Source organism: Gadus morhua, chromosome 6, assembly GCF_902167405.1.
Source record: "Gadus morhua chromosome 6, gadMor3.0, whole genome shotgun sequence".
Taxonomy (NCBI): domain Eukaryota; kingdom Metazoa; phylum Chordata; class Actinopteri; order Gadiformes; family Gadidae; genus Gadus; species Gadus morhua.
This window is the reverse complement of record NC_044053.1, coordinates 10722185-10744518: the sequence shown is the minus strand read 5'-3', so window position 1 is coordinate 10744518 and position 22334 is coordinate 10722185. Positions and strand designations below refer to the sequence as shown.

Here is a 22334-nt window from a genome sequence, read left to right as displayed (position 1 = left end):
GAGAAAAGAAAATCCTCATCCGGTTTTGAATGAGGCGTAAAATTGACTGCGCAGTGAGTGTGAAATCTAAGCGCTTAGAGCCTGTATTTATCAGACAGATCAATGAACGTAGTTATTACTAGAGAGATAGATTATACGGGTGTGATTTACTGCCCCTCGCCCTACACTGCTCTGTGCCTCTTCTGTAGCCGCAGACTTATTAGAGGCTTTAATGCAAACCCATGAGGTCAATCAAATTAATTTTCATTGCGCCGGGCTGTAAAGAGAAAACACCCACAGCATAGACACACACATGGTTTGAGAGAGAGGAGGAAGGAGCGCAATGATGGAGTAGAGCTGGGGCGCAGCAGTGGAAAGAAATGGACTCCATTTCTGTGAAGTCCCCCTCTCCAGCTGTCAGCCCACTCCCTGTCCCATGGGGGGTTGCCACGGTGACAGGAGGCCACATGTCTTAGGGGCGTCGTTTTGGTCAAAGGGCCCCATTGTTCTTGTGCTAAGCCGTCTTCACTATGCCCGTCTACCGGGGACCAGAGTGAGGGCTTCACACCCCTGCTTGCTCTGCCCGCCCCCCCCCCCCCCCACACACACACACACACTTTAGATGTGCTGCAGTATAGCTCTACACCGGGAAACACAAAAAAAAAATCCCAAAAAGCACATCATGGGGAAATCAAACAGGTTGTTCACAGGAAAATAAGAAAAGCCTTGTTCAATACTTCGTGAATAAGCACAACACGTTTAAACAGCATGGTCATTTAAAATTTGTTTATTTTCTGTACAAATGTCTATATGTCCAATTTGAAGCTCGATATGGAGAAGAAAATGTACTTTGCCGTGTTACAATTATACCACTAGATGGCGATAAAGCCCCACCAGTCCAAGATCCACATCTGGGTAACCCCTGTATCGTTCACAGGTAGGCCTATTGGGCCATCCATCACTCATTTTGTAGGATTTGAGTAGAGGTACGCGGGTGTGTGCACCGCTGGGGTGACCTTGAGAAAACTCACTCAAAGTTGATCGCAAAGGGAGGTTTTAGACTCATGCATCATACCTGCTGGCTTTTCTTCTTCTTTCTGAATTTGAATAGCAAAAGTCTCTCGTCGTCTCACGGCATTCTGGCAGATGGAAGGAGGCTGAAACACGGGCCAATTGTGAACAGACAGTCCCCCGAGTTCAAGGCCACTCATTTCAGTCAATTCAAAGTGAAAAGTCTGGTACGGCTCCCGGGAATGACAGCAGAAATTTTAAATCCACGTTTGAGGGTTTACGCATCGGGGAACGAGAGTAACTCTATACAGAGGGGGCCCTCTGCTGGATGATAGCCAACATGTCATTCCCAATTACTTTAACCCATCATTGACAGGCTTACTGGTTGCCGTTATAAAATATTGTAACTTGCATAGTCTAAAAATAATGTAACACTTTCGGCAATAAGAATACACAAAAAACACAAGAAAAAAAGGATAGTGAGGTATATATACAATTTCATCCAAAGCGAAAAGAAGTGGGCTGAGGAGCTCCAACAATCAAAGAATGCAATCACAATAGGAGAATAGCTATAAATGTAAAAGTAGAAATGTCAAAGTGATGCCGGGCTGGTTACAGAAACAACACATAAACAAGGCGGTGGAAGCACAGATAACTCAAGAACCAATTTCACAGCATCCCTTAAGTATGAGGTAAATCAGAGCGTTATTACAACCGCATAGATACTTCTGCAGGCACTAAGCACCCATCTCTGTACAAGCAGGGTATTGACCCAGAGAAAGAGGCAGGGAGGGAGGTGATCCCATAGCTCTGGAGGGCTAAAGATGCACAGTGATTACCACGAGTGGAGACTTATTGATTGGAAGGCGGCGGTGGTCGGTTGAGATGATTGGACTCTCCCGTCTATTGATTGGTTCGGTAAGAGGGGAGAATTACAGACGGCATCTAGCGAATCCCAGCTAAACAGAACCCCCCCCCCCCCCCCGAGTTCGGCTCACAGTAACAAAAGAAACCAAGAAGTAGGTTTGGGTAGCCATGGCCTTTATTTAATCAAAAACAGGGGGAGTTTTCCATTAAAAGGATGGATACCCATAAAAATGTTCCTAATGGACTAATGGAGCTCCGGCAGTGGGGGAATAGGCCTCAGTGTGTGAGTGGGGTCTTGAGGACCAGGGAAGCGCTGGCCCTCCGGCCCTGGTTTTTCCGGCGGGCATTGCGCCGGGTCACCCCGAGCGACTCCGGGGAGATTTTGGGTAGCCAGGCCAGCCCCGAGACCCCGCTGCCACAGTGTTCCTCCTTGTTCCGCTGGTTCCTCAGACTCCGACGGACCGAGCGCTGCTCCTTTGCGGGCGCCCGTTTGAACACATCTTCAAGTGTAAAGGCCATCTGCCAGGGTGCCAGCTCAACTGGGGCCTCTTCTCGTGTTGGCTCAAGGGCCGACGTCTCCTCCTCGCGACTCCCCGCTCCTCCCACCGCTTCCCCCTCTGAAGGCGGACAGGGTGCAGTGGGAGCGGGGTCAACAGTGTGGCTCCCTGGCTCTTGTTCCTCTTCTACCTTCTCTCCGTCCTCGACGAGAGGCTGGCCGCGCTGCGCATCGTCGTCCCCACTCATGGTCTCGGCTACGCTGCTCCCAGGCCCGGTCACCGTGGCCTCCGGCTGTTCCTGCGGCTCCTCCGTGAGCCAGGCATCCACAGGGACGCTGACCTTCCTACGCCGCCGCTGCGCCGGCTCCTTGGCCGGCCCGCTGGACCTCTTCTTCTTCCTCCCCGAGCTGGAGACCTCTTGGTCGGGGATGGCGGCGTCGGCTGGGGCGTCCGAGGGTGGTGGTGTGGTGTTGCTGCTGGTGGTGTCCTCTTTCTGGGTGAGATGAGCCATAGAGGCCCCGCCAGGGGCAGGGAGGCTGGTGATCGCTGGCTCGGAGGTGGGCGAGGACGGACAGGCCGGGTCCTCGCCTGTGACTGTTTGGGTGAGGGAAGGAAGAGTATGTAGATGGGTAAAGACGGACTGCCACTGAAGGTAGGGAACTTGTGAGCGAACCAGTGAGGCATGTCTGTTGAACTACAGCCTCTTCAAAAAGCCTTTTAATGGACGTTTGGCTGGAAATATATTCTTTATGTTTCAATTTAAATGGTAATAGAAAATTCAACACAGAAGCTCAAATTCATTGGTAAACAGCAACAAGTGGATTCTTGTCAAATGGGAGGGTAAAATAATTGTATATTCGTTTTTATTGATATTATATCAAGAAGCCTAGCTTTGATAAAATAGTTTTGGCTTGAGTCGAGGCACCAAAACAAATTTCAAGCACAATGTATTTCATATTCATCAGTGTTGGGGCACCGCACCGCCAATTTGGACTTAAGGTGATATCAGTGGACACAAATCAGGCTACATTTCACACCATTTTTCTCCATTAGAAAAAGTCTTCTGCCATCTGCCGCAGAAAACAGCAGGATGTTATTCCATATTTATTTTTTTACAGACCCACTATCGCAATTCAAATTGAAAAGGATGGTGAGCCAACGGCTATTGATTTGTTGGTTTACCGGGAGCACTTGATATTTCTGAGTAAATCCCTAGCATTGTATTTTTATTTATTCAACAGCACACTCTGCGTAATCAAAGATGCTGTGCATTGAAACACACATCTGTATCCAGCGGCATTTGTATGTGGGAGAACTGGTGTTTGGTCCCGGAGGGCAGATGCTTTCTGAAGGAGACAGAAGCATCTGCCCTCTGGCCCTCAGAAAGCAATTAATTCTGCGCTAATTAGGTACCAAGCAGGTGCTTAAGAGGGACCTTCTAACTCAAATTGGAACGGTCCCGTCAACGCGGGGCGCTATGAGAGCTGGGGACCTTCGGCCCTGCTGTCTGGTTGCCTGGGTTACCTATGCTCCGCCTCCGGCTGCCAGGCGACTGCGGGGAGGGCGAGGGGCTGCGGCCCCTCAGGCCCTCTCTGATGGGACTGAGGGCCGGGTTCTTGGAAGCGTACTCCCTATGGCCGTACAGGGAGCGGTCCACCACCTTGGACCCCCACCCACGGTCCTTCTGTGGAGGAGGAGAGACAGCCAGGTCAGTACCTCTAACAGACACCGCTACCTCAGTTTGTTCATTCACTTCTTTAAATGGTTATCTTTTCACTGTGGGAATAGGTGGGAATTCCTCAGCTGTCCGAGCAGGCAGCGTCGACGGCACCGACAAACAAATTCTACTCACGCAAACGGTGCCAATTCGTCATTAGCTCGGATTGAAATATTTGAACTTTTCCGAGATTTTTGGCTTGATGCCGAAGCACAAAAGTATATGGCACGCGGCGACAGAGTTATGCCAGAGGAATATTCGCTCGGCTCTTGGTGTGAAGGCACCTTTACACTTCCATTGGCTGACAAATGATCGACTCAAAAATGGTGGGATAATAAGTGAGTCGCGGGAGGAAAATAAACCATTCTTCTCCCCCCCCTGTGCAGGATCACATATGCAAAATTGAAAAGGCACGGAGGCAGGAAGTGTGGAGCCAATTACGGCAGGCGAGGTACCGTCAAACAAAAATTGCGTGTCCACCGTAATCTGGGCTGCGCCACACAATGGCGCTACGCGTCGCGACACCACGCCACTAAGAGAAACCAAGTGCGGGAAGAGAAGGGGAAAACGAAACGTGTCACTCACCTGCATCTTGCCGCAGCCCGACTTGGCAGCGGAGCGCGACGACCGCCTCACAGGTTCCGTCTTCTCCGTCGGTAGCTGGGGGAACAGAGAGCTGCTGTCAGGATCCGATACATAGTGCACACACACAGACACACACACACACTACAATGCTTTTTTCCCCCGCACTTCCTTCCTTGTAATCCATCTACGTACTGTGCGAATATCAAAAGGGGGCCAATCATGGCGAGATAATTCACTTCTCTGTAAATTTTCACCGAAATGAGAATTTGAGGATTCCGTTTCATTTGAGGCATTATAAATAGTGGACCTTTCTCTTCTGCCTCACACAGTTGACCAGCGCAGGGATCGCAGAAGGGGGTGATGCTTCTGACCTTGCCTAGAGGGGGGGGGGAGAAAGAAAGAAAAGCCATTAACAAAGACTTCTCAGGCTTGGTGCAATTAGAGGGGGCTGCCACAGTGTTATGATTAGGCCCCAGCCGGTAATGTATATTATATTTATATAGCGCTTGTTAAGACACCGAGTCACTTCCTATTAAATATATAAAGTTAATAAAATATGAGAAAAAAATAACACGACCAATATCAAATGGTTGAAAGTAAGTCTTGTTGAGATAAATAAAAAGCTTTCGCCGGGCAGGATAGAAATGGCGGCAGAGAGGAGAGTACAGTTGGACCTGCGGGACAATGTGGTACCTTTTTTATTGGCGTGTCGGAGCTGGCCGGGGCGTCGACAGCGGTCTCTGGTTCAGGTCCAGGTCCTACTAGCTGGGCTTGTGGGGGCTCCTCTGGGGGGGCCTGAGGGTCTTCCAAGGGTGGGGCCCCGGGCTCTGCTGCAGCAGCACCACCTGTGGCAGGCATACGCTTTGGCATCAGCATGGGGGAGTGACCGGGAGCTCAGAGGGCTCGGGTTGGCACGCCAACCTCAAGAATTCCAACACATAACAAGCTGTGAGTCTGACACTATGGGTGTGTTGGCATGTCAGCGTCAGGGTCGATTGGTTGATGGCTTTTTACTTGGACTGGAAGGAAGTTCAAATGGACAGTTGGGTTGGTTGAAGGAGCGAGGGAAAGACACGTAGTGCATAGGACTGCAGGAAGCTGGAAGGCGGATATGCCCGTGCGCTTGGCACACTAGCAGGTTTTGCAACCCACAAGTTATGTTGTTATTGAATAGAACATGAACCACTTCATGAATTAGTTAATATTTTGGGAGGTCCACATACATATGTTGTGGGGCAGAGGGGGATCATAGATGTTAATTAATAGTCACCTGACGGGGCATCTGTGAGGGACTCTTGGAAGGCCAGGTTTAGGTCCAAAGGCTGAACCACCAACACATCTTCAGAGAGAGAGTGAGACAGAGACAGAGACAGAGAGAGCGCGCAAGAGAAAAAGGAAGACGGAGAGAGAAAAGATGAATAGAATGCACCAAGCAGTAACCATGGTATTTTTACCCTGAGCAAATGGATAAAGAAACCCAGTGGTGTTCTTTGGCGCATCACAGGTGCGAACTAACCTTCGTCAGTTAAAAGTGGCAAGTCCGTCTCCTCCAGGGAAGGGAACACAATCTAGCCATCAAAAACACATGAGGGTAGAAAAATAAATACTCAGTTTTCGGTGACTTCATGTCATTTCTCATGGACAACTGTGGTTGGATAAAACCCAACATGCAGCAACGGTTTGCCATAAATAATAATATCACTAATGTGTGTTAGAACAAGGCCATGAAAGCGACGAATAAAGAAGTATCAGTGCATCATGGCATATTGTCATCCGCTCACCAGTTTAACCGCTCTGCACAAAAGGTAATTAAATAAAACAACCATGCACCTTCTCGCAATCGTTCTCCGGTGTCTGTGCACCCCGTTGCAACGAGAACGAGAGCGTGGGCGAGGCCCCGAAGGTGGGGCTGCAGAAGGCCGGCTGGGGCAGCGGCGTCCAGCCCGCGGGCCGCTGGGGCGTCTTGAGCAGCGAGCGCAGCCCAGAGCCCGGGCCCAGGCCGGGGGTCGGGGGCTCGGCGCGCGCTGGCGTGGTGCCCTTCTGCAGAGGGGTGCTGGGGGGCAGGTTCTTGTCGAAGAACTCCGGGGTCAGGGGCCCCCCGAAGCGCACCTGCTTCTTGTTCTTCTTCAGGGTGGAGTTTGCCTCCGACGGCACCACTGCAGGGAGAGATGCGTGTCAGTGCTCTTCACACACGCCGAGCGGCATAGAGGAACGCCTTGGAAGGACCTTGAAGAGACACTCTTTCACAAAGGCTGGGTTTGGGAAAATGGTTAAAACGCTTTTTTCATCTGTTTTTAAAGATTGTTTTGATAAGCTACAATGATAAAGGCTTTGCTGAAGGCCAACCAACGCGGAGCTATATATTAACAGGATTATGGTAAAAGAAATACAAATAGATCCTTTAAGCCAAATAGCGCCCTTTAAAAACACTTGAATGTGCTCCTGCCGATAGCGCCCTTATTTACCTATACACCACCTCGACATCTATCAGTAACCTATACACAGCGATAGGATCCTTAAAATGTCACTCTTCCTGTGTGCGGCCGTCCACAAATTTGTAGTGTACACCGCTCTGTTCGCCAAGCCTCAAAGGCAGGGACCAGAGCCCAGATGAAAGGCAGAGGGAGTCCTGTGTGCTTACCGAAGGGCTTCATCTCCAGCAGGGGCGGGCTGGAAGGCGATGAGGGGAAGGAGAGCAGCCGCTGGGCCGGCAGATCCACCGCCACCAGCTCCGCGAGCTCCGACGGCGGAGGCGTCCTGGTGCTTTGGACTTCAAAGGACGTTTCCTTTCGGGAGGGAAAAAAGGGAAAAGATGAAGTGTGAGTCATCTCTGTTCCTACGACACGTATATGATCATCATCAGGACGGTAAAAGGTCCGATGGCGTCGCTGGCTGCACCTCGTGTTCTCCTCGGTTCTGGCTGTCTGCGGGCGTTCTGCATTGCGAGCGCATGTCGTATTTGTATTCATGACGTTCTAGACAAAAGGCCGGGAGGCAGCGTGACAGTCCTCCCTTGTCCCCAACATACATGACGGGTGTAGAGCCACCGAGCTGATGTTAATTCACAGCTTTATTGTGCAACGGAAGGTCTCAGCTCTCTCTGACAATTAATTAGCAAGAAGAGGAACAGACGACAGCAGCTGTGTCAGTCCCTGCTGCTACAGAGACCTGATCTCTGTAGGCTGTGGGGAGGGTGGGCTACACTTGGTTTGTTTACAGACGCGCACTCGCCCATAATTACGCAACATACACACTTGTACACTAAACATCCGTTTTTCTTTTTTATACGGCTCTTTCAGAGGACATGAACATTAATCCAAGGATTTCCACCAATTATAAACCTCAGCTAAGGTTGAATGTATAAGGGGGAAATGGGTTCACTGAAGTAGATCTTTTGAAGAGTGCAGCCCATTTTATCGGAATTGAGCAATTTGAGCACACTTAGTGCTTGTATTGGAGAAGGTCAAAACTGTTTCACAGAGTAATTGCAAAGACATTAATTTCAAACAAGGTCACACAACATTGCTAGCTTTAAGTCAAACAGAATATTTAACGGGAACCCTAAATATGCATCCGACAACATCGCAAGCATCTGAGGATTTGGATCAAACATCAGAAACCTCGAAATGCTCAATATTGAAAAATATTAATTACCCACATATTTTTTGAGCATATCTAATATTTTAAAGTTTGTGAAAGAAAAAAGCGTTTGTAATTAACCACTGAAAATAATATCACCAACACCTAGGAAACTAACACATGAAACAGAACAATCACACTGAACAGTGTGATTTTTCTGTTGGAGGAAACTTGCCCATTGACACATATCCATTGATTATTGTGTGGGCAGTCACATGCAAATCACAAAAGGGTACTGTGAGTGATTATTTACCTGTTTATGGTTCAATTTGTGTAGTCCATTTACTTTTTATAATTCATATTCACAGTCACAATTAATGGACTGGTTAGTTCTAAATATAAGTGACCTATGTGACGAGTTACCAGAGCAAATGTTGGGTCGTTTTAAAATGATAAATGATTACATTTATCCTTCAGCAAGATTGTTCATCCAATCAACAACAATTGCGTCAGACAAACAAAAATAAAACACGTATTTATAATTGGTTGACTGAAACCACAGTAAAAATCTGACTTTCAATGAGTAATGGATCACTTTAACGATGTTCATGTGTGACTCGAAGCTACCATTCACAACTGCCATTGTTTCCGAAAAAAACAACCTCTAATGATCTCTTGATAGGAGAAGGATGGCTGTGGACCATGACATACGAGGTCACGCTTCCGGGCAATCCACCAGCAACCAGTCCATGATTTGCAAGAGCCGATTTAAAAATAAATATGAAATGCCAAAGCAGTACCAAAACTACAAGCCTCTCTTACCCCAACCCATGTTTATTTATAAACATTCAAAATATACCAGCACTGCTCAACATGAAATCTGAAATTATGCAGCAATGCAGAAAGACATCATCTACCAATAATACAGAAGGAAAAATACCAAAACAACCCAACCATATAAAAACAGCACATAAATAACTTGCTCCTATTCAAAATCCATAGCGAGAATCGACAACAAAAAACTCCCAGAAAGTCAGAAAGTTCAACTTAGCAGCGGAACTTGGATTAAGAAAAGCAGAGCGTCACCATCAGTCAATCAATTCGTTGCTACTTTTCTAGGGATGCCACCCAGTTCCACTTACTTGGAAAGCACCACCATTCAAATGAAGGGCTCTCACCCGTAGATAAATAAAATAAGAGTTTGAAAACCAGCCAGAAATACAACCGTGGGCAGAATGATTCAGAGCGGCAGCGTGTGAAGAACGTGACTAGAGCAGGGGTTACCTCTGGGTGTGCCTGGCCGCTGAAGTGTGGTAAGATAGGAGAGCTGGCCCCGCTAATCTCAGATACACAGAGCCCCGGGGCCCCCACTCGCCTCCTCTTGCTCGGTACGGACCTCGGTGAGCAGTTCTCCTTATCGCTGTCCAAACCTCCATCTGAAAGTAACATAAATCTGTTCATTAACCACTCCGGTCGTTTTTTTACTACAACAGCTGAAAAGCGAAATGGGAAAACACAGTGTAGTGTAATGTTATCAAGAGGCAGTAAATGACATGGCTAGGGTTTAACTTTACCATCAACTAAAGTCCTTTATTGAAAGTTACCAATGGTGATTATTGTTTTAAGTAAGGATGCACCGATGGGAGGACTCCGGAACTGCCAATCGGCGGTCAAGAAGGCGGAATGGATTTCAGCCTACGCGTCCCTCATGACCCTTCACTTCCTGGCCCTGACAGAGACTTGGATCACTCCAGAGAACTCTGGTACTCCTGCTGCCCTCTCCACCGTCTACTCATTCTCGCATACCCCTAGACCATCTGGGCAAGGAGGCGGGACCGGACTCATCCTCATCTCTCCCATGTGGTCCTACCAGGTCCTTCCACTAGAACACTTGGCCAGATCTTCGTTTGAACTGCACGCTGCCACTAGCTGCGTTTCCATCTAAAAAGGTGATGCGAATCTTTAGAAAGTTCGCAAAAAAGTAATTCGAATTAGGTGCGTTTCCATCAAGTGGTTGGAGCGGAATAGGGTGATGACGGTACACGTTGATGTCGGCAGGGTTGCTATGGCCGGTCGTTATGCGGAAATCGGAAAGACTGTCAGTCCTGTGTGTTCAAAGGTTGCTACATCACAGCAGATTCGCAAAATGTGTTTCCATCTCCCATTTTGCGAATTTACTGTTTCGCATTTCTCAAAAACCACCTCAAGCGAGCGGATCAACTTTTTTGCGAATTAGAGGATTCTGATGCGAATTTTGGTGTTTCCATCACCGTTTACTGATTCGATACTTCAAAGTTTGCATTAAATCAGGGGGATGGAAACGCACCTACTGTCATCCTTCCTATCAAGCTCTCCATTGTGGTGATCTAACGTCCTCTCGGGACTTCTACGACGAGATGGATGCCCTCCTCAGCTGCTTTCCTGAGGATGGCACACCACTCGTTATCCTCGGCGACTCCAACATCCTGCCAGAGAAGTTGCACTCACCTGAACTAACCAACTTTTTCGCCACCTTTGACTTAACACTATCCCCTTCCCCTCCCACACACAGGGCCGTGAACCAGCTCGACCTAATATTCTGTCTTCACTACCTCCTATCGAAAGATTCTCTAAACTATCTACAGAGGAATCTTCAGACACTCTGCTATCCTCCCTCTCCTCCTCGGATTCCCTCTGTCCCTTCCACTCCAGACCAGCGCGATCCTCACCCCCCCCCCCCCCCCCCCCCCTCCTTGGCTGTCTGAACCTCTGCGGACTTGTAGAACCAAGGTTGCGAGCAACTGAGAGGAAATGGAAGAGATCAGACTGTCCTTATGATCTATCTCACTAGCCTTTCCTTCCCTCTGATTTCACCTCCACTGTGTCAACAACCAAATCTGCCTTCTACCGGACCAAAATCAACTCCTCCGCCTCAAACCCCAGGAAACTGTTTTCCCTGTTCTCGTCCCTCCTCAATCCTCCCTCACCCCCACCTCCTTCCTGCCTCACTGCTGATGATTTTTTTACCTACTTTACCCAGAAAGTAAAGGACATTAGCTCCTCTTTTATCCCTGCCTCCATCCTCCCATCCTCTGTCTTTACCCAATTTATCCCTCTCACCTCTGACGAGGTCAACAGAATAATAACATCTAACCATGCCACCACCTGCGCCCTTGACCCTATACCCTCCTCTCTCCTCCAGGATGACTCAAGCGACATCCTGCCATTTCTCACCTCACTTATCAACTCCTCCGTCACCTAAGGCATTGTTCCAGCGTCTTTCAAGACTGCCAGAATAAAGCCTCTCCTCAAAAACTAACTCTTAATACCACCAACATCCAGAACTACAGACCGGGATCTCTTCTTTCATTCCTCTCTAAAACACTGGAACTTTGCTAACCAACTGTCCTCCTATATCTCATCTAACAACCTGCTTGACCCTCACCTGCTTCAAGAAGGCACACTCCACTGAGACGGCTCTCCTCGCGGTGACTGAGTCCCTCCGTGTTGCCAGAGCCTCGTCCCTCTCTTCGGTTTTCATTCTCCTCGACCTGTCCGCAGTATTTGACACGGTGAACCACCAGATCCTCCTTGCCACTCTTGCTGAACTGAGCATTGCTGAATCTGCTCTTTCCTGGTTCACATCCTACCTGACGAACCGCACCTATCACGAAACATGGAATGGCTCCTTACCCAAACCTTGCACGCTTGAAACTGGTGTCCCTCAAGGCTCTGTAATGGGGCCTCTTCTGTTCTCCCTCTATACCAGATCTCTGGGCTCTGTAATTACATCACATGGCTTATCCTATCACTGCTATGCTGACGACACTCAGCTTTTTCTCTCTTTCCCCTCATCTGATAATGCCCTGATTGCAACACGCATATCGGAATGTCTAGCGGACGTCAGCACCTGAGGCCTAACCTCAACAAAACCGAGCTCCTCCTAATCCCAGGAAAAGATAGCCCACATATGGACTTACTGGTCACCGTTGAGAACATCACTATATCTCCTTCTCCTACTGCCAGAAACCACGGTGTGGTATTGGACAATCAGTTATGCTGCACGGCAAACATCACTGCGCTGGCCCGATCCTGCAGATTTGCACTTTACAACATCCGCAGAATCCGGCCCTTCCTCACAAGGGAAGCAACTCAGCTTCTAGTCCAACTACTGGTCATCTCCCGCCTCGACTACTGCAACTCACTCCTGACTGGACTTCCTGCCTCTGCGATTAAACCCTTGCAGCGCATCCAGAATGCGGCAGCACGCCTCGTGTTCAACCTACCGAAGTTCTCCCATGTGACTCCCTCTTCCGGGACCTCCACTGGCTCCCTGTAGTAGCTCGCATCAAATTTAAAACGATGGTACTGGCATACAAGGCAGTCGATGGAACAGCTCGATCCCTCCGCTCAACTACCTCAGCTGGACGTCTGGTACCGCCATCGCTAAGAGCTAGCAAAGGTCGATTAGCAAAGTCACAACTTTTCTCGGTTTTGGGACCTCAGTGGTGGAACGAGCTCCCTACCGTTCTCAGGACCGCAGAGTTGCTCACTATCTTCCAAAAAAGGCTCAAGACTCAACTGTTCAGAGTCCACCTCAACTCTGCATAGCCATCCTCCCCCATCTGGCCACCGTTGTACATTGTATTGTATTGTATTGTATTGTATTATAGTACTTAACTGTGTATCAATGTTGTGTAGCAACATTGTATTGTGTTGTAATGTATTATAGTACTTAACTGTGTAGCAAGCAACTGCAGTAGCTGCTATAATTGCTGTAACACAGGGAATTGGTTAGCCTAGCAATTGTTGTACTTGCACATCCTTCCTGTACCGGCAGCGATATATTGTCGCACTTCTTATGACAAATGTACTTATTGTAAGTCGCTTTGGATAAAAGCGTCTGCTAAATGCCCTAAATGTAAATGTAACACGATTATAGCCAACGTATAATCAAATGTAACAGTTTCACATGGGATATGCTCAGCAGGTATCAATATTCACAGGCAGAGCAAAGGACAGTTTCAGAAAGCGCTGTTATAAATGAAAGGTTTCAGGAAAGCCATTTCTTCACATTGTAGGAACTATGTTGACATTAAAGTACTATGGCTACCATCGTTTTACACTTATGGCCAACGCTTTTATCCAAAGCGAGTTACCTGTGTCCGGAGAAAGAAATAATTGTTGAGGTCTGTATGATAAGGACGTTCAGAGAACAGGGGCCAAGCAATTAGAACTGCTAGGATAACCCATTCCCCGTATAAAATTATAGCTAGGGTAAGATGCTACCCAATGCCATGGACTATTTTGAAGTGCAAGGAAGTAGAAACATACAATGAGTGTGTAAGAGGGTTGTTTTTAGAACAGTAAGGCGAGGAGGAAGGGCAGTGGGGGTAAGAAGGGAGGCTATGCAGGTGAACACTGACAAGTGAGTCTTGATTCTATTGTGTTAGTTAGTGAGCGACTCTGCGGTGCTGACATTGGCAGGGAGCTCGTTACACCATTGCGTTGCAAAAAAACTAACAGAAGAGATGTGACTTTTAAATCAGTTTCCAATTTAGAGAAAAAAGGGGCACCGGCAGCGTGGTTTGTGCGGATGGAGGAGCTGTCTCCTATCTGGGCAGCGTTTGACTGCGGGGTCCGAGAGAAATTTAGCTTTTCTGAACCGTATTCTATACGTGTGTGGAAACGTATAGAAGGTGAAGCTCCGTCTGAGCATCGATTTATTTAATATCCGCATCCGAGGGTTAGGCTTCCCGGCCACATATAGTGTAACGCTAGGCTATGTGTGTGGTTGAGCTCCGTCTGAGCAACGATTTATTTAATACCCGCGTCCGAGGGTTAGGATTCAACATCGCTCATTATAACGCTCATACACGACAACGGTACTAAAAAAGGTATCACAAAGTTAGGAGGGGTATCACCCCTTTTCTAGAACACAATTTTTTTTTTATATCAGTATTGGTATTCACAGTAACGTCATTGGATCCAGCATTTGACAGATTTAAAGTTGATCACATGTTTGAAGTGTAAATTGGCTGATCAATCAGTGCATCACTAGCTACAGTATGAGATTTTCACCTGGTGCATGTCAGAATGAAGAAATGCCAGCATGAAGAAAGTTATTTTGTGTGTGTGCGAGTGTTTCGGAAAAATAACCACATCTGGAAACTATATAGATGTAACATTTCTGCAAATAGTTACTGTATCCAAATGCAAAATAACCCATTCATTCAGGACCTGTGAGTCAGCCTCACCAGACAGATCCTGCTTTGGCCCGGCCCCTGGATCACAGTGTTCCCCCTCCTCCACATCCTCCACATCCATTAGGCTCTGGAAAGACGCCATCTTCAGCTTAAGCGTGGACGACACTCTGATTGGGAAGGGACTCCTCTTGAAAGCCTGTGTGGAGAGGAAAGAGACATTCTGAGATCCATGGCTGACACGATTAGGGAGGTTACGCACCAAGCTTACCCTGTGCGTCTGTGATGTCTTACCTCTGGGGTTTTGAAAACCGGAGGGGTCTTCGCCCTGTGCTGAGCCATGAAGTGGATGAGGCTATTGGTCCCTGGAGAGCCCCGGGCACCGATGGAGGACCTTCGCAGAGACTTTATCTTGGATAGTTTGGATTTATCTAGGGCGACAACCATGTTGGCCTGTCATAACTGGAGTCACAGAGGAACATAGAAACTCACCAACTATACCGTCAGGGCAAGCGTTATATCTACACGTGCTTGGGCTAAATTCTAGTTTTGACACTTTGGATTCGTCTTCCATCAATAACCAGTTCATCATTCGAGCGAAAGTGCACAGGCACAGTTCACAAGTACATCAACGTTACCTTTGCTTTTCGAAGATGAAGGGGTGAAGCTCTGGGTGGAGATGCCAAATTTCGAAGGGGAGAACTGAGAGAAGTCCACAGGACAAGGGGTCTTGCACAGCACTGAAGGTCCCTCAGCCTCAGCTTGCTTCGGTTCTGGACTGGCCATGTTCTGCATGAAACACACAAGAATCCATATCCAACCGTGTCAAAACAACTTGAACGTAACTGTTAACGCCTAACCACAAAAGTACAGTTACACGCAGTCGACTACAGTTTACGGTGCAGGTGGATACATTCCGTCTTAAGTTATCTGACTTATGCAATGTTAAATAAGTGATCATGAGAACAAATGAGTGAGAGAACATGTAACTGTTATACGTCGTAGGAATGAACTTTGCGAAACAAACCTCCAAGCCAGGTCAACGCGTTCAACAGCGAACCGTAAAAATTGCCAAAAAATATGAATACGTCGAAAGGGTAGGAGGGTAAAACGCAATTAAGTGTTATCAACCACACTAGGTCCCATTTGGTCTGATTTGATGAAAGTTTGAACGTTCTCAGAAGTGATAACGTTACGATTTTAGATAAATGGAAAAAACAAAACTAGTTTCACTAGCCAACTAGCCTCCTACTTTGTTCATGCAGGTCTGCCCTCGTCTAATACGAACTCACCAATAGAATAGCAAGAAACGCGTCACGTGTCTTTCGGCGTCCAATCGTCTTACTGTTGACTTCAGTATGGGACAAAATAAAATGGGATGCCAGTTTTGAACGGGCTGGAACAGTAATCAATGCATGGATGGAAGGGCAGACATAAATACAGAAATATTTAAATGCATTCTGTGACTTTTTCAGTTCCATCTGCTCTCTCCGCCTCTAGTAAACAAAGATATAGAAACAGGAACACATTGCTGTGTTCCTCCAATTGATCATCTGTCCAAATCAGTCATCCAGACGAGTTGTTAACACCACATGGCTTATCTGGTATAATTTAAATTTGGTGACGAGTTACTTGTACTAAATAGCAACATCAAGACTCTGGTCTCCCATCTGTCCATTAATTTACTGCTGCCACCCCAGCTGCTGTGCAAAACATGGGTCATATTTATCTGAACTAATGCACAAATCACCATCGTACCTCACTCTATCTACACTCGTATCTACATCACAAACAAACACACACTCTCTCTCTATCCCTCTAAACCTCATAGAAACCCCCTAGTGAAAGCGGTATGGGAGGCTCAGCTGGGCACATGGAGGTCAAATAAAATGTGCCTCCGTTCTTCACAGCTGGGTCTTCCTACGTTTTAGATGTCCCTGTGGCACTTCCGATTTAACCAGAGAGATAGAGAAGGGGAGTTGTTTTTGATCCAACTTGCTAGCGTAATTAAAGGTACCAATCCTTGCCAGTAAATATATTTATATATATATTTTTTTAAATAATGTCGAAGATATTCAGTTATCAAACCATCATTTTGTGGGGTCTTAAAAAAAGGGCTATTATTCAGCCCTCTGCTAGCCTGACGCCAGAAGCAAACAGCAAAATAAAATCAACCCATATCATTATTACAATTAATACTGACAAATAATGTTGAATTACTCGTACATTTAGGCCTAATGTCTATCTTTTAGACCAGTGGTTTTCAAACTGTGGGTTGTACTATGGTACCAAGGGGGTCGTTGGATCAAAACATTTGTAGGCTAGGGCCAACTCGCCTTAAAAGGGGAATCGTTTATTGAGGAATAATATGCATGGGTTAATGTAAATCACCTCACCTTTTGAGATGTAACGGTAAAAAATGGTGGGTCCTGGCCACACCTCCACAGGTGGGTCATGGCGGCATGGGCACGTTTTGGAAGCCCTGATTTTGGACCTTTCTGTTACTGTCCCTTACCAAACAGCCACACATTTTAAGCCCAAAATGTAGAAATTACATGATATTTAATCAAAAGAGAATCCATTCATTTCAAGTTTGTTATTAATTAGACCAGCACAATGAATAGATTTCAGTCAGTATCGAACATCTTTGTTTCATTAATACGTGCGCAATTGATTCATGTATGAGCCCAATCAAACCACCCAACACAAAGTGAGTATATCTCTAATTTTATTTGTGTATATATACACATATAAAAAATAAGGACATATGTACAATGATAATAAATATCAACATGTTTGTACAAGCGAAATAAGTTACTTAACATACTTAAAAATAAAAAAACAAATATCCGACAAGCAAAAATGGAGCGAATAATAGACAAATACATACTAAAACAGCAAAAATAAAAGAAAAAAACAACAGACACTTAAAGCTGTGTGACAGAGAAATCGTTGCGAGCAAAGATTTAATTAACCAAAGACAACCGAGCAGATAAAGAACATCACACATGCAATTTTTTTCGAGCTTGTTACCCTTTGAAAACAATTACTATGTTGATTTTCATAAAACAAAATATGAAAAAAAGCCTAATCATTTCTTTCAATTATCCTTAGATGCAACCTCATATAAACCAGGTAGGACCACTGTTGCACTTAACAGCAAATGCAGTGAAGGCTGCTGCTTTGAGGTTTCTTCTTTGAAAAGGTGAGCAATGAGGGCCCTCTGTGATCTCTCTAATAAAGGGGCTTGTCCTACATCTTTTCAATTTAAAGGACAGTCCTTATTTGGTTTGAGAAATGCTGCTTGTTTTGATTAGACTTCAGAAATTTGGTATAAAGATAAGGAATTGGAGTCAAGCAATATTAGTGTAAGGAAATGTAAACAGGAAGCAAACAGGAAACCGTTTATGTTCTTTGACAAGAAACCGAGCTGAAATTCAAAGAGAGGTTGCAAACGTCAGCTCAGCTTTACAAAGTGGACGGACGACTGAGGCTGACGTACATAATCAGTTAGAATCAACTCATATTAAACAGAAACCTAAACGCCTAGAAGCAACTGCAGTCTACTTTGGCTTATCCAAAAGGTGAAGAGGCACGATGAAAGGAAAATATCGAGGGAACCGTTAACTTAATGTACAACCTTAGAACAATAAAATATTTTGTTTCTTCAAAGTCAGAACATCAGTGTTCACAAACATCAATGTCCATCCAAGTCCGGGAAAATAAAATGGGTCACCAAAGGCGGTTTCATGACAGATGCAAAGTTCTATGTTTAACGAGGATCATGCAAAGAGAATAGGATGCTCAGATCGCGAGGGTACCTCTGACCTTTGGGATCATATCTAAATATTCTACATCTTCTTTCGCTGTCTCTACAGTCTACATGGTTGGGCAAATAAAAAAAAAAAGGAACATCCATCTTTTCCATGCATTTTGGGGGGGCTCCACCCGTCATCCTTGACGGAAGGGTCTCTGGAAGAAGATTCAAAACTGAATAAACGTGTCATCACACTTTGGGAGCAAAAACTCAGATCAGGCACAGAATGACTTTATAACACTGTAGTGTTCAGTCCTTTCGGAGAAGGTCATCTCGGCAGACATATCATAGCGTATGGTCTATTGTTATCAGAACAAAGTCGTCAAAGTCTTTGACATTTCCACCGCTGTTTGAAGAGCAAAGTATCTTTCTTTCTTGCTTACTTGAGTTCTTTACATTACATTCAGTAAGGAATAAAAAAAAGCTGACAAAAGTAAGTTTTTGTAGAACAGGTTTTAGCTTCACATCTTTCCATGTGAATCACGGCACAGCCTATATCAGAGCCCATCTGGGGTTTAGATCCCCTCTGATCCGGCCTGAAGCCATGGAGTACTCGGGTCCTGTATGGATCAGACTGTCAACATGAACCTACTGCAACATCGGCTGTCCATTGATGAAACTGTAATTTGTGTGTGTGTGTGTGCGTGTGCAAGTGTGAGTGTGTGTGTGTGTATGCATGTGTATATGTGTGTATGTTTGTGTGTGTGTGTATGTGTGTGTGTTAACAGTGCTCATCCATTCCTCTGTCTTTCCACAGTGGCCCCAGGGCAGTCTCTGGGACTCGGTAAAGGAACAAAAAGGGGTCAAGAAGGGGGGGGGGGGGGGGTTGTACATGGGGGTCACGTCGTGATCCAGCTCTAATTCCCGTCAGGGAGACACTCACTCTGGTCCTTGAACGGTCCCTCCTCGGGCCAACATGAGAATGCAAGAAGAGGAGAAGGTGGGTGGGGTTGGTGGTGTGGGGGCGGGAGAGGGGGTGGAGGAGGGCTCCTTTCTTTGGCAGTGAAAGCACCGGCTCCAGACAAACAAAGTATAAAGCACTTATTAAGACATCCACAGCCGTCGCAGTGCTGAGCGCTCACCTACATTCTCCTGACGCAGGCCGGCGCCTTGACGCAGGCCGGCACCTTAACGTCAGCCCGGCTTCAAATTAAAAGGTGTGCAGTAAGTGGCCTCCTTCAGAGAGCCGCCTTCGAATAACCTTCTGGCTCTTTCTCTGTTCTTTTTTTTTTTTCTATTAGGAGGGTACGTGTCTCGTAAGGAACGAACAAGAGGAAAAGAAACTAAACAAAAACAAGCTGCAGACAGCTCCCTATTTCACATAGTCTCTAATAAATGTCTTCTGCAGTGCCCTTGTAATTTATTGTGCCCCTAAATGTGTGTTTGAAGGCTAGTGTGCGGGGAATTGTTAGTGTCTGCCCTCACAATCTGGCCCTGCGAAATGCTCACAGACCAAAGCACTCACACACCCAAGCACTCACACACCCAAGCACTCACACACCCAAGCACTCACACACCCAAGCACTCACACACCCAAGCACTCACACACTCACGCACGCACGCACGCACGCACGCACGCACACACACACACACACACACACACACACACACACACACACACACACACACACACACACACACACACACACACACACACACACACACACACACACACACACACACACACACACACCAGGGGTGGGGTTAAAGGGTAGGGCTGGAGGAGCAGGGTGGAGGAGGGACAGAGGTGGAGAGCCAGAGCGGGTGCCGCCACTGACCGCTAGTAGAACACTTTTGCCATCCGTCGAAAGAGATAAAAGACCCCCAACTATCAAACTGACCTCCTCACAACAAATGAAAGCTGAAAGGTAGGATGCGGGGTGGCCTTCATCACAGAGGGGGAGGGAATAACAAAGTGAAAAACATACAAATCCAGAAGAAAAGTAAAGATTCTAGAGAGTTTATCCTTCATTCGAGTCTTTTCTCCCGTGGGACTCTTCTTTTGTCGTTTCAGTGACTCCTTCCTCGTTCTTCTTTGTTGTCGCTCCTCCACATCTCTCTCTCTCTCCTTATGTCGCTTCATCCTGTTGCCTCCGTGCAGCCCAGGAAATACTCCTTAGACGTGGACGTGATTGTCGTCTCGCTCTGAGATTCATCTTCTCTTGTTTCTTGTTTTTTTAACCTCTCTCTCTCAGTCATCTCTTAGTTCTCACAAATACAAAAAAACCAAAGGGAGGAAGCCCCTCCCATTTTTTAAGTGCAGAAAGTTTCAAAGTCTCAGGGGAGACCAGGGCAGAAGCGCAAGCCAAAATGGCATTTTTGTTTCTTTTTTTCTCTATCCATCGCATTTGTCTCTCGTCCCATGTCCCTGCACATGGTCCACGATCCCCTGCATTGGTCCCCTCAACCCGAAGGACACCAGGTGGCCTCCAGAAAATAAATAACATAATCTAGCTTGATTTCCATGCTCAAAGTGTTCTCATCTGTATTCAATAGTTTTTTTTCTTTTCTTCTTCATAGTAAACACAATTTACACAACTGGAGGCTGCACAGTGTAAGCAGTTAAAGGTAAAAAAATTGAAAACGTGGACACGGCGTTGGTTCCCAAAACACGATGACTACAGGAGAACTCAGAGTGTGTGTGTGTTTGTGTGTCTATTAACATGCTATGGGTTTTATTAATAACAGAGTGAGTCAAGTCATGGAGCCAAAGAGGCGTTGGTAGGGGGACAGCCATCAAGTGGGTGGGTGGGGGGGGGTTACGCCATTACCAGAAAGCGTGGTCGATCGAGAGCGCGCGCGCGCGCGCGCGAGAGAGAGAGAGAGAGAGAGAGAGAGAGAGAGAGAGAGAGAGAGAGAGCGAGAGCGGGAGCGAGAGACGCCGCGGTGTTCTCCTAAACAAATTCCGGGGGAGGAGGAGGTAGGATTGTTGCCTGGTCTCCTCTATCCCTCTGGGCCGTACGGAGGGTGGGTCTGGGGGGTCCGCCCCTAAACGGAGGACTCCTCCGGGTTGGCGTCCGGCAGCACGCTCCTCTGCTGCAGCGTGCGGCGCAGCTCCTCCTTAAAGGGGCTGGAATAGTCGCTGCCCCCTCCTCCCACACTGCTACCACCCCCCCCTCCCCCGCCACCACTCCCACTGCCTAGCCCCGTCAGACCGGCCAGGCCGCCGCTCAGCCCGCCTCCCAGCCCGCCGCCGCCAGCGCCAGCCGCGCCAACCCGCTCGTCTCCCGCCGCCGCGCTCAGGTTGAGCCGCATGTAACCGTTGCTCCCGGAGCCCCGGATGTTGGTGAGGCTGAGGCGGCTGGGGGAGTGGATGGGCTGGCCGGGGATGGCGCTGGGCGACGGCACGCTGCTCAGGCTGCTGGGGCCCAGCGCGTGGCCCGGCACGATCTTCAGGGAGCCGTCCGAGTAGTAGTAGTTGGCGCCCGTCTCCCAGAAGCGGTCCTCGTCGGTGGGCATCTTGCTGGGCACAAAGGTGGGCGGCTCCTTGGGCAGGGTGATGGGGTACACCAGCGTGCTCTCCAGGGGCTTCATGTCCGCCCCCTTGCCCAGGGCCAGCTTCAGTCTCCGGCGGAGGTAGAGCGCCACCACCAGGAGCAGCAGGCAGGCGGCGCCCAGCGTGATGACCAGGACCCAGAACAGACCCATGCTGCCGTCGGGGGCCCGGGCCTCCATGAAGACGGGCGCGCTGGCCACCACCGCCACCTGGTAGCGCTCCGTCTGGAACTTGACCCCCTGCTCCTCCGAGTAGCACACGTAGCGGCCCGCCTGCGTCTGGCCCGCGTCGGGGACCACGAGGGCTCTGAGGGCCCGGTCGAATCGGGGCCCCCCGGACTCGGGGTCCCCCAGTTGGAGCTCGCGGTCGTTGAGGACCCAGAAGGGCTGGGCCAGGTTGGACACCAGGTGGCACGGTAGCACCATGTCCGAGCCCACCACCACCGTCACGTTACGGAGCCGCGAGTGGTCTGCAGAGAAGAGAGGGATGGAGAGAGAGGGAGGGAAAGAGAGAGAGAGAGAGAGAGAGAGAGAGAGAGAGAGAGAGAGAGAGAGAGAGAGAGAGAGAGAGAGAGAGAGAGAGAGAGGGAGAGGGTGGGAGGTGG

General features: G+C 47.8%; 2 protein-coding genes across 2 annotated transcripts in view; both read right to left on the bottom strand.

The window, feature by feature from the left end:
- Nucleotides 1–750: 750 nt before the first annotated feature.
- Nucleotides 751–15689, bottom strand: cdca2 (cell division cycle associated 2). The gene is made up of 14 exons (XM_030357635.1): nt 15445–15689; nt 15056–15206; nt 14712–14848; nt 14472–14616; nt 9520–9671; nt 7298–7442; nt 6487–6812; nt 6173–6224; nt 5927–5995; nt 5350–5501; nt 4964–5032; nt 4657–4731; nt 3879–4038; nt 751–2948 (listed from the first exon to the last, which is right to left on the bottom strand). The coding sequence occupies exons 2-14, from the start codon at nt 15201–15203 to the stop codon at nt 2134–2136; spliced, it is 2445 nt and encodes an 814-aa protein (XP_030213495.1). The 5' UTR covers nt 15204–15206; nt 15445–15689; the 3' UTR covers nt 751–2133.
- A 1439-nt stretch (nt 15690–17128) lies between these two features.
- sema4c (sema domain, immunoglobulin domain (Ig), transmembrane domain (TM) and short cytoplasmic domain, (semaphorin) 4C) overlaps nt 17129–22334 on the bottom strand; it is a gene marked incomplete in the record, with an annotated part of 70646 nt that continues 65440 nt past the window's right edge. Inside the window, 1 exon segment of the mRNA XM_030357634.1 lies at nt 17129–22199. Coding sequence (XP_030213494.1) covers nt 21223–22199 — 977 coding nt within the window.

Coding starts and splice junctions, on each gene's coding strand:
- cdca2 (XM_030357635.1), bottom strand. CDS start 15,203: ATGGCCAGTCCAGAACCGAAGCAAGCTGAGGCTGAGGGACCTTCAGTG. Junction 9,672..14,471: donor GCCAAAGCAGGATCTGTCTG/GTGAGGCTGACT, acceptor TGTTACTTTCAG/ATGGAGGTTTGGACAGCGAT. Junction 7,443..9,519: donor GCGGCCAGGCACACCCAGAG/GTAACCCCTGCT, acceptor CCCTCCCGAAAG/GAAACGTCCTTTGAAGTCCA.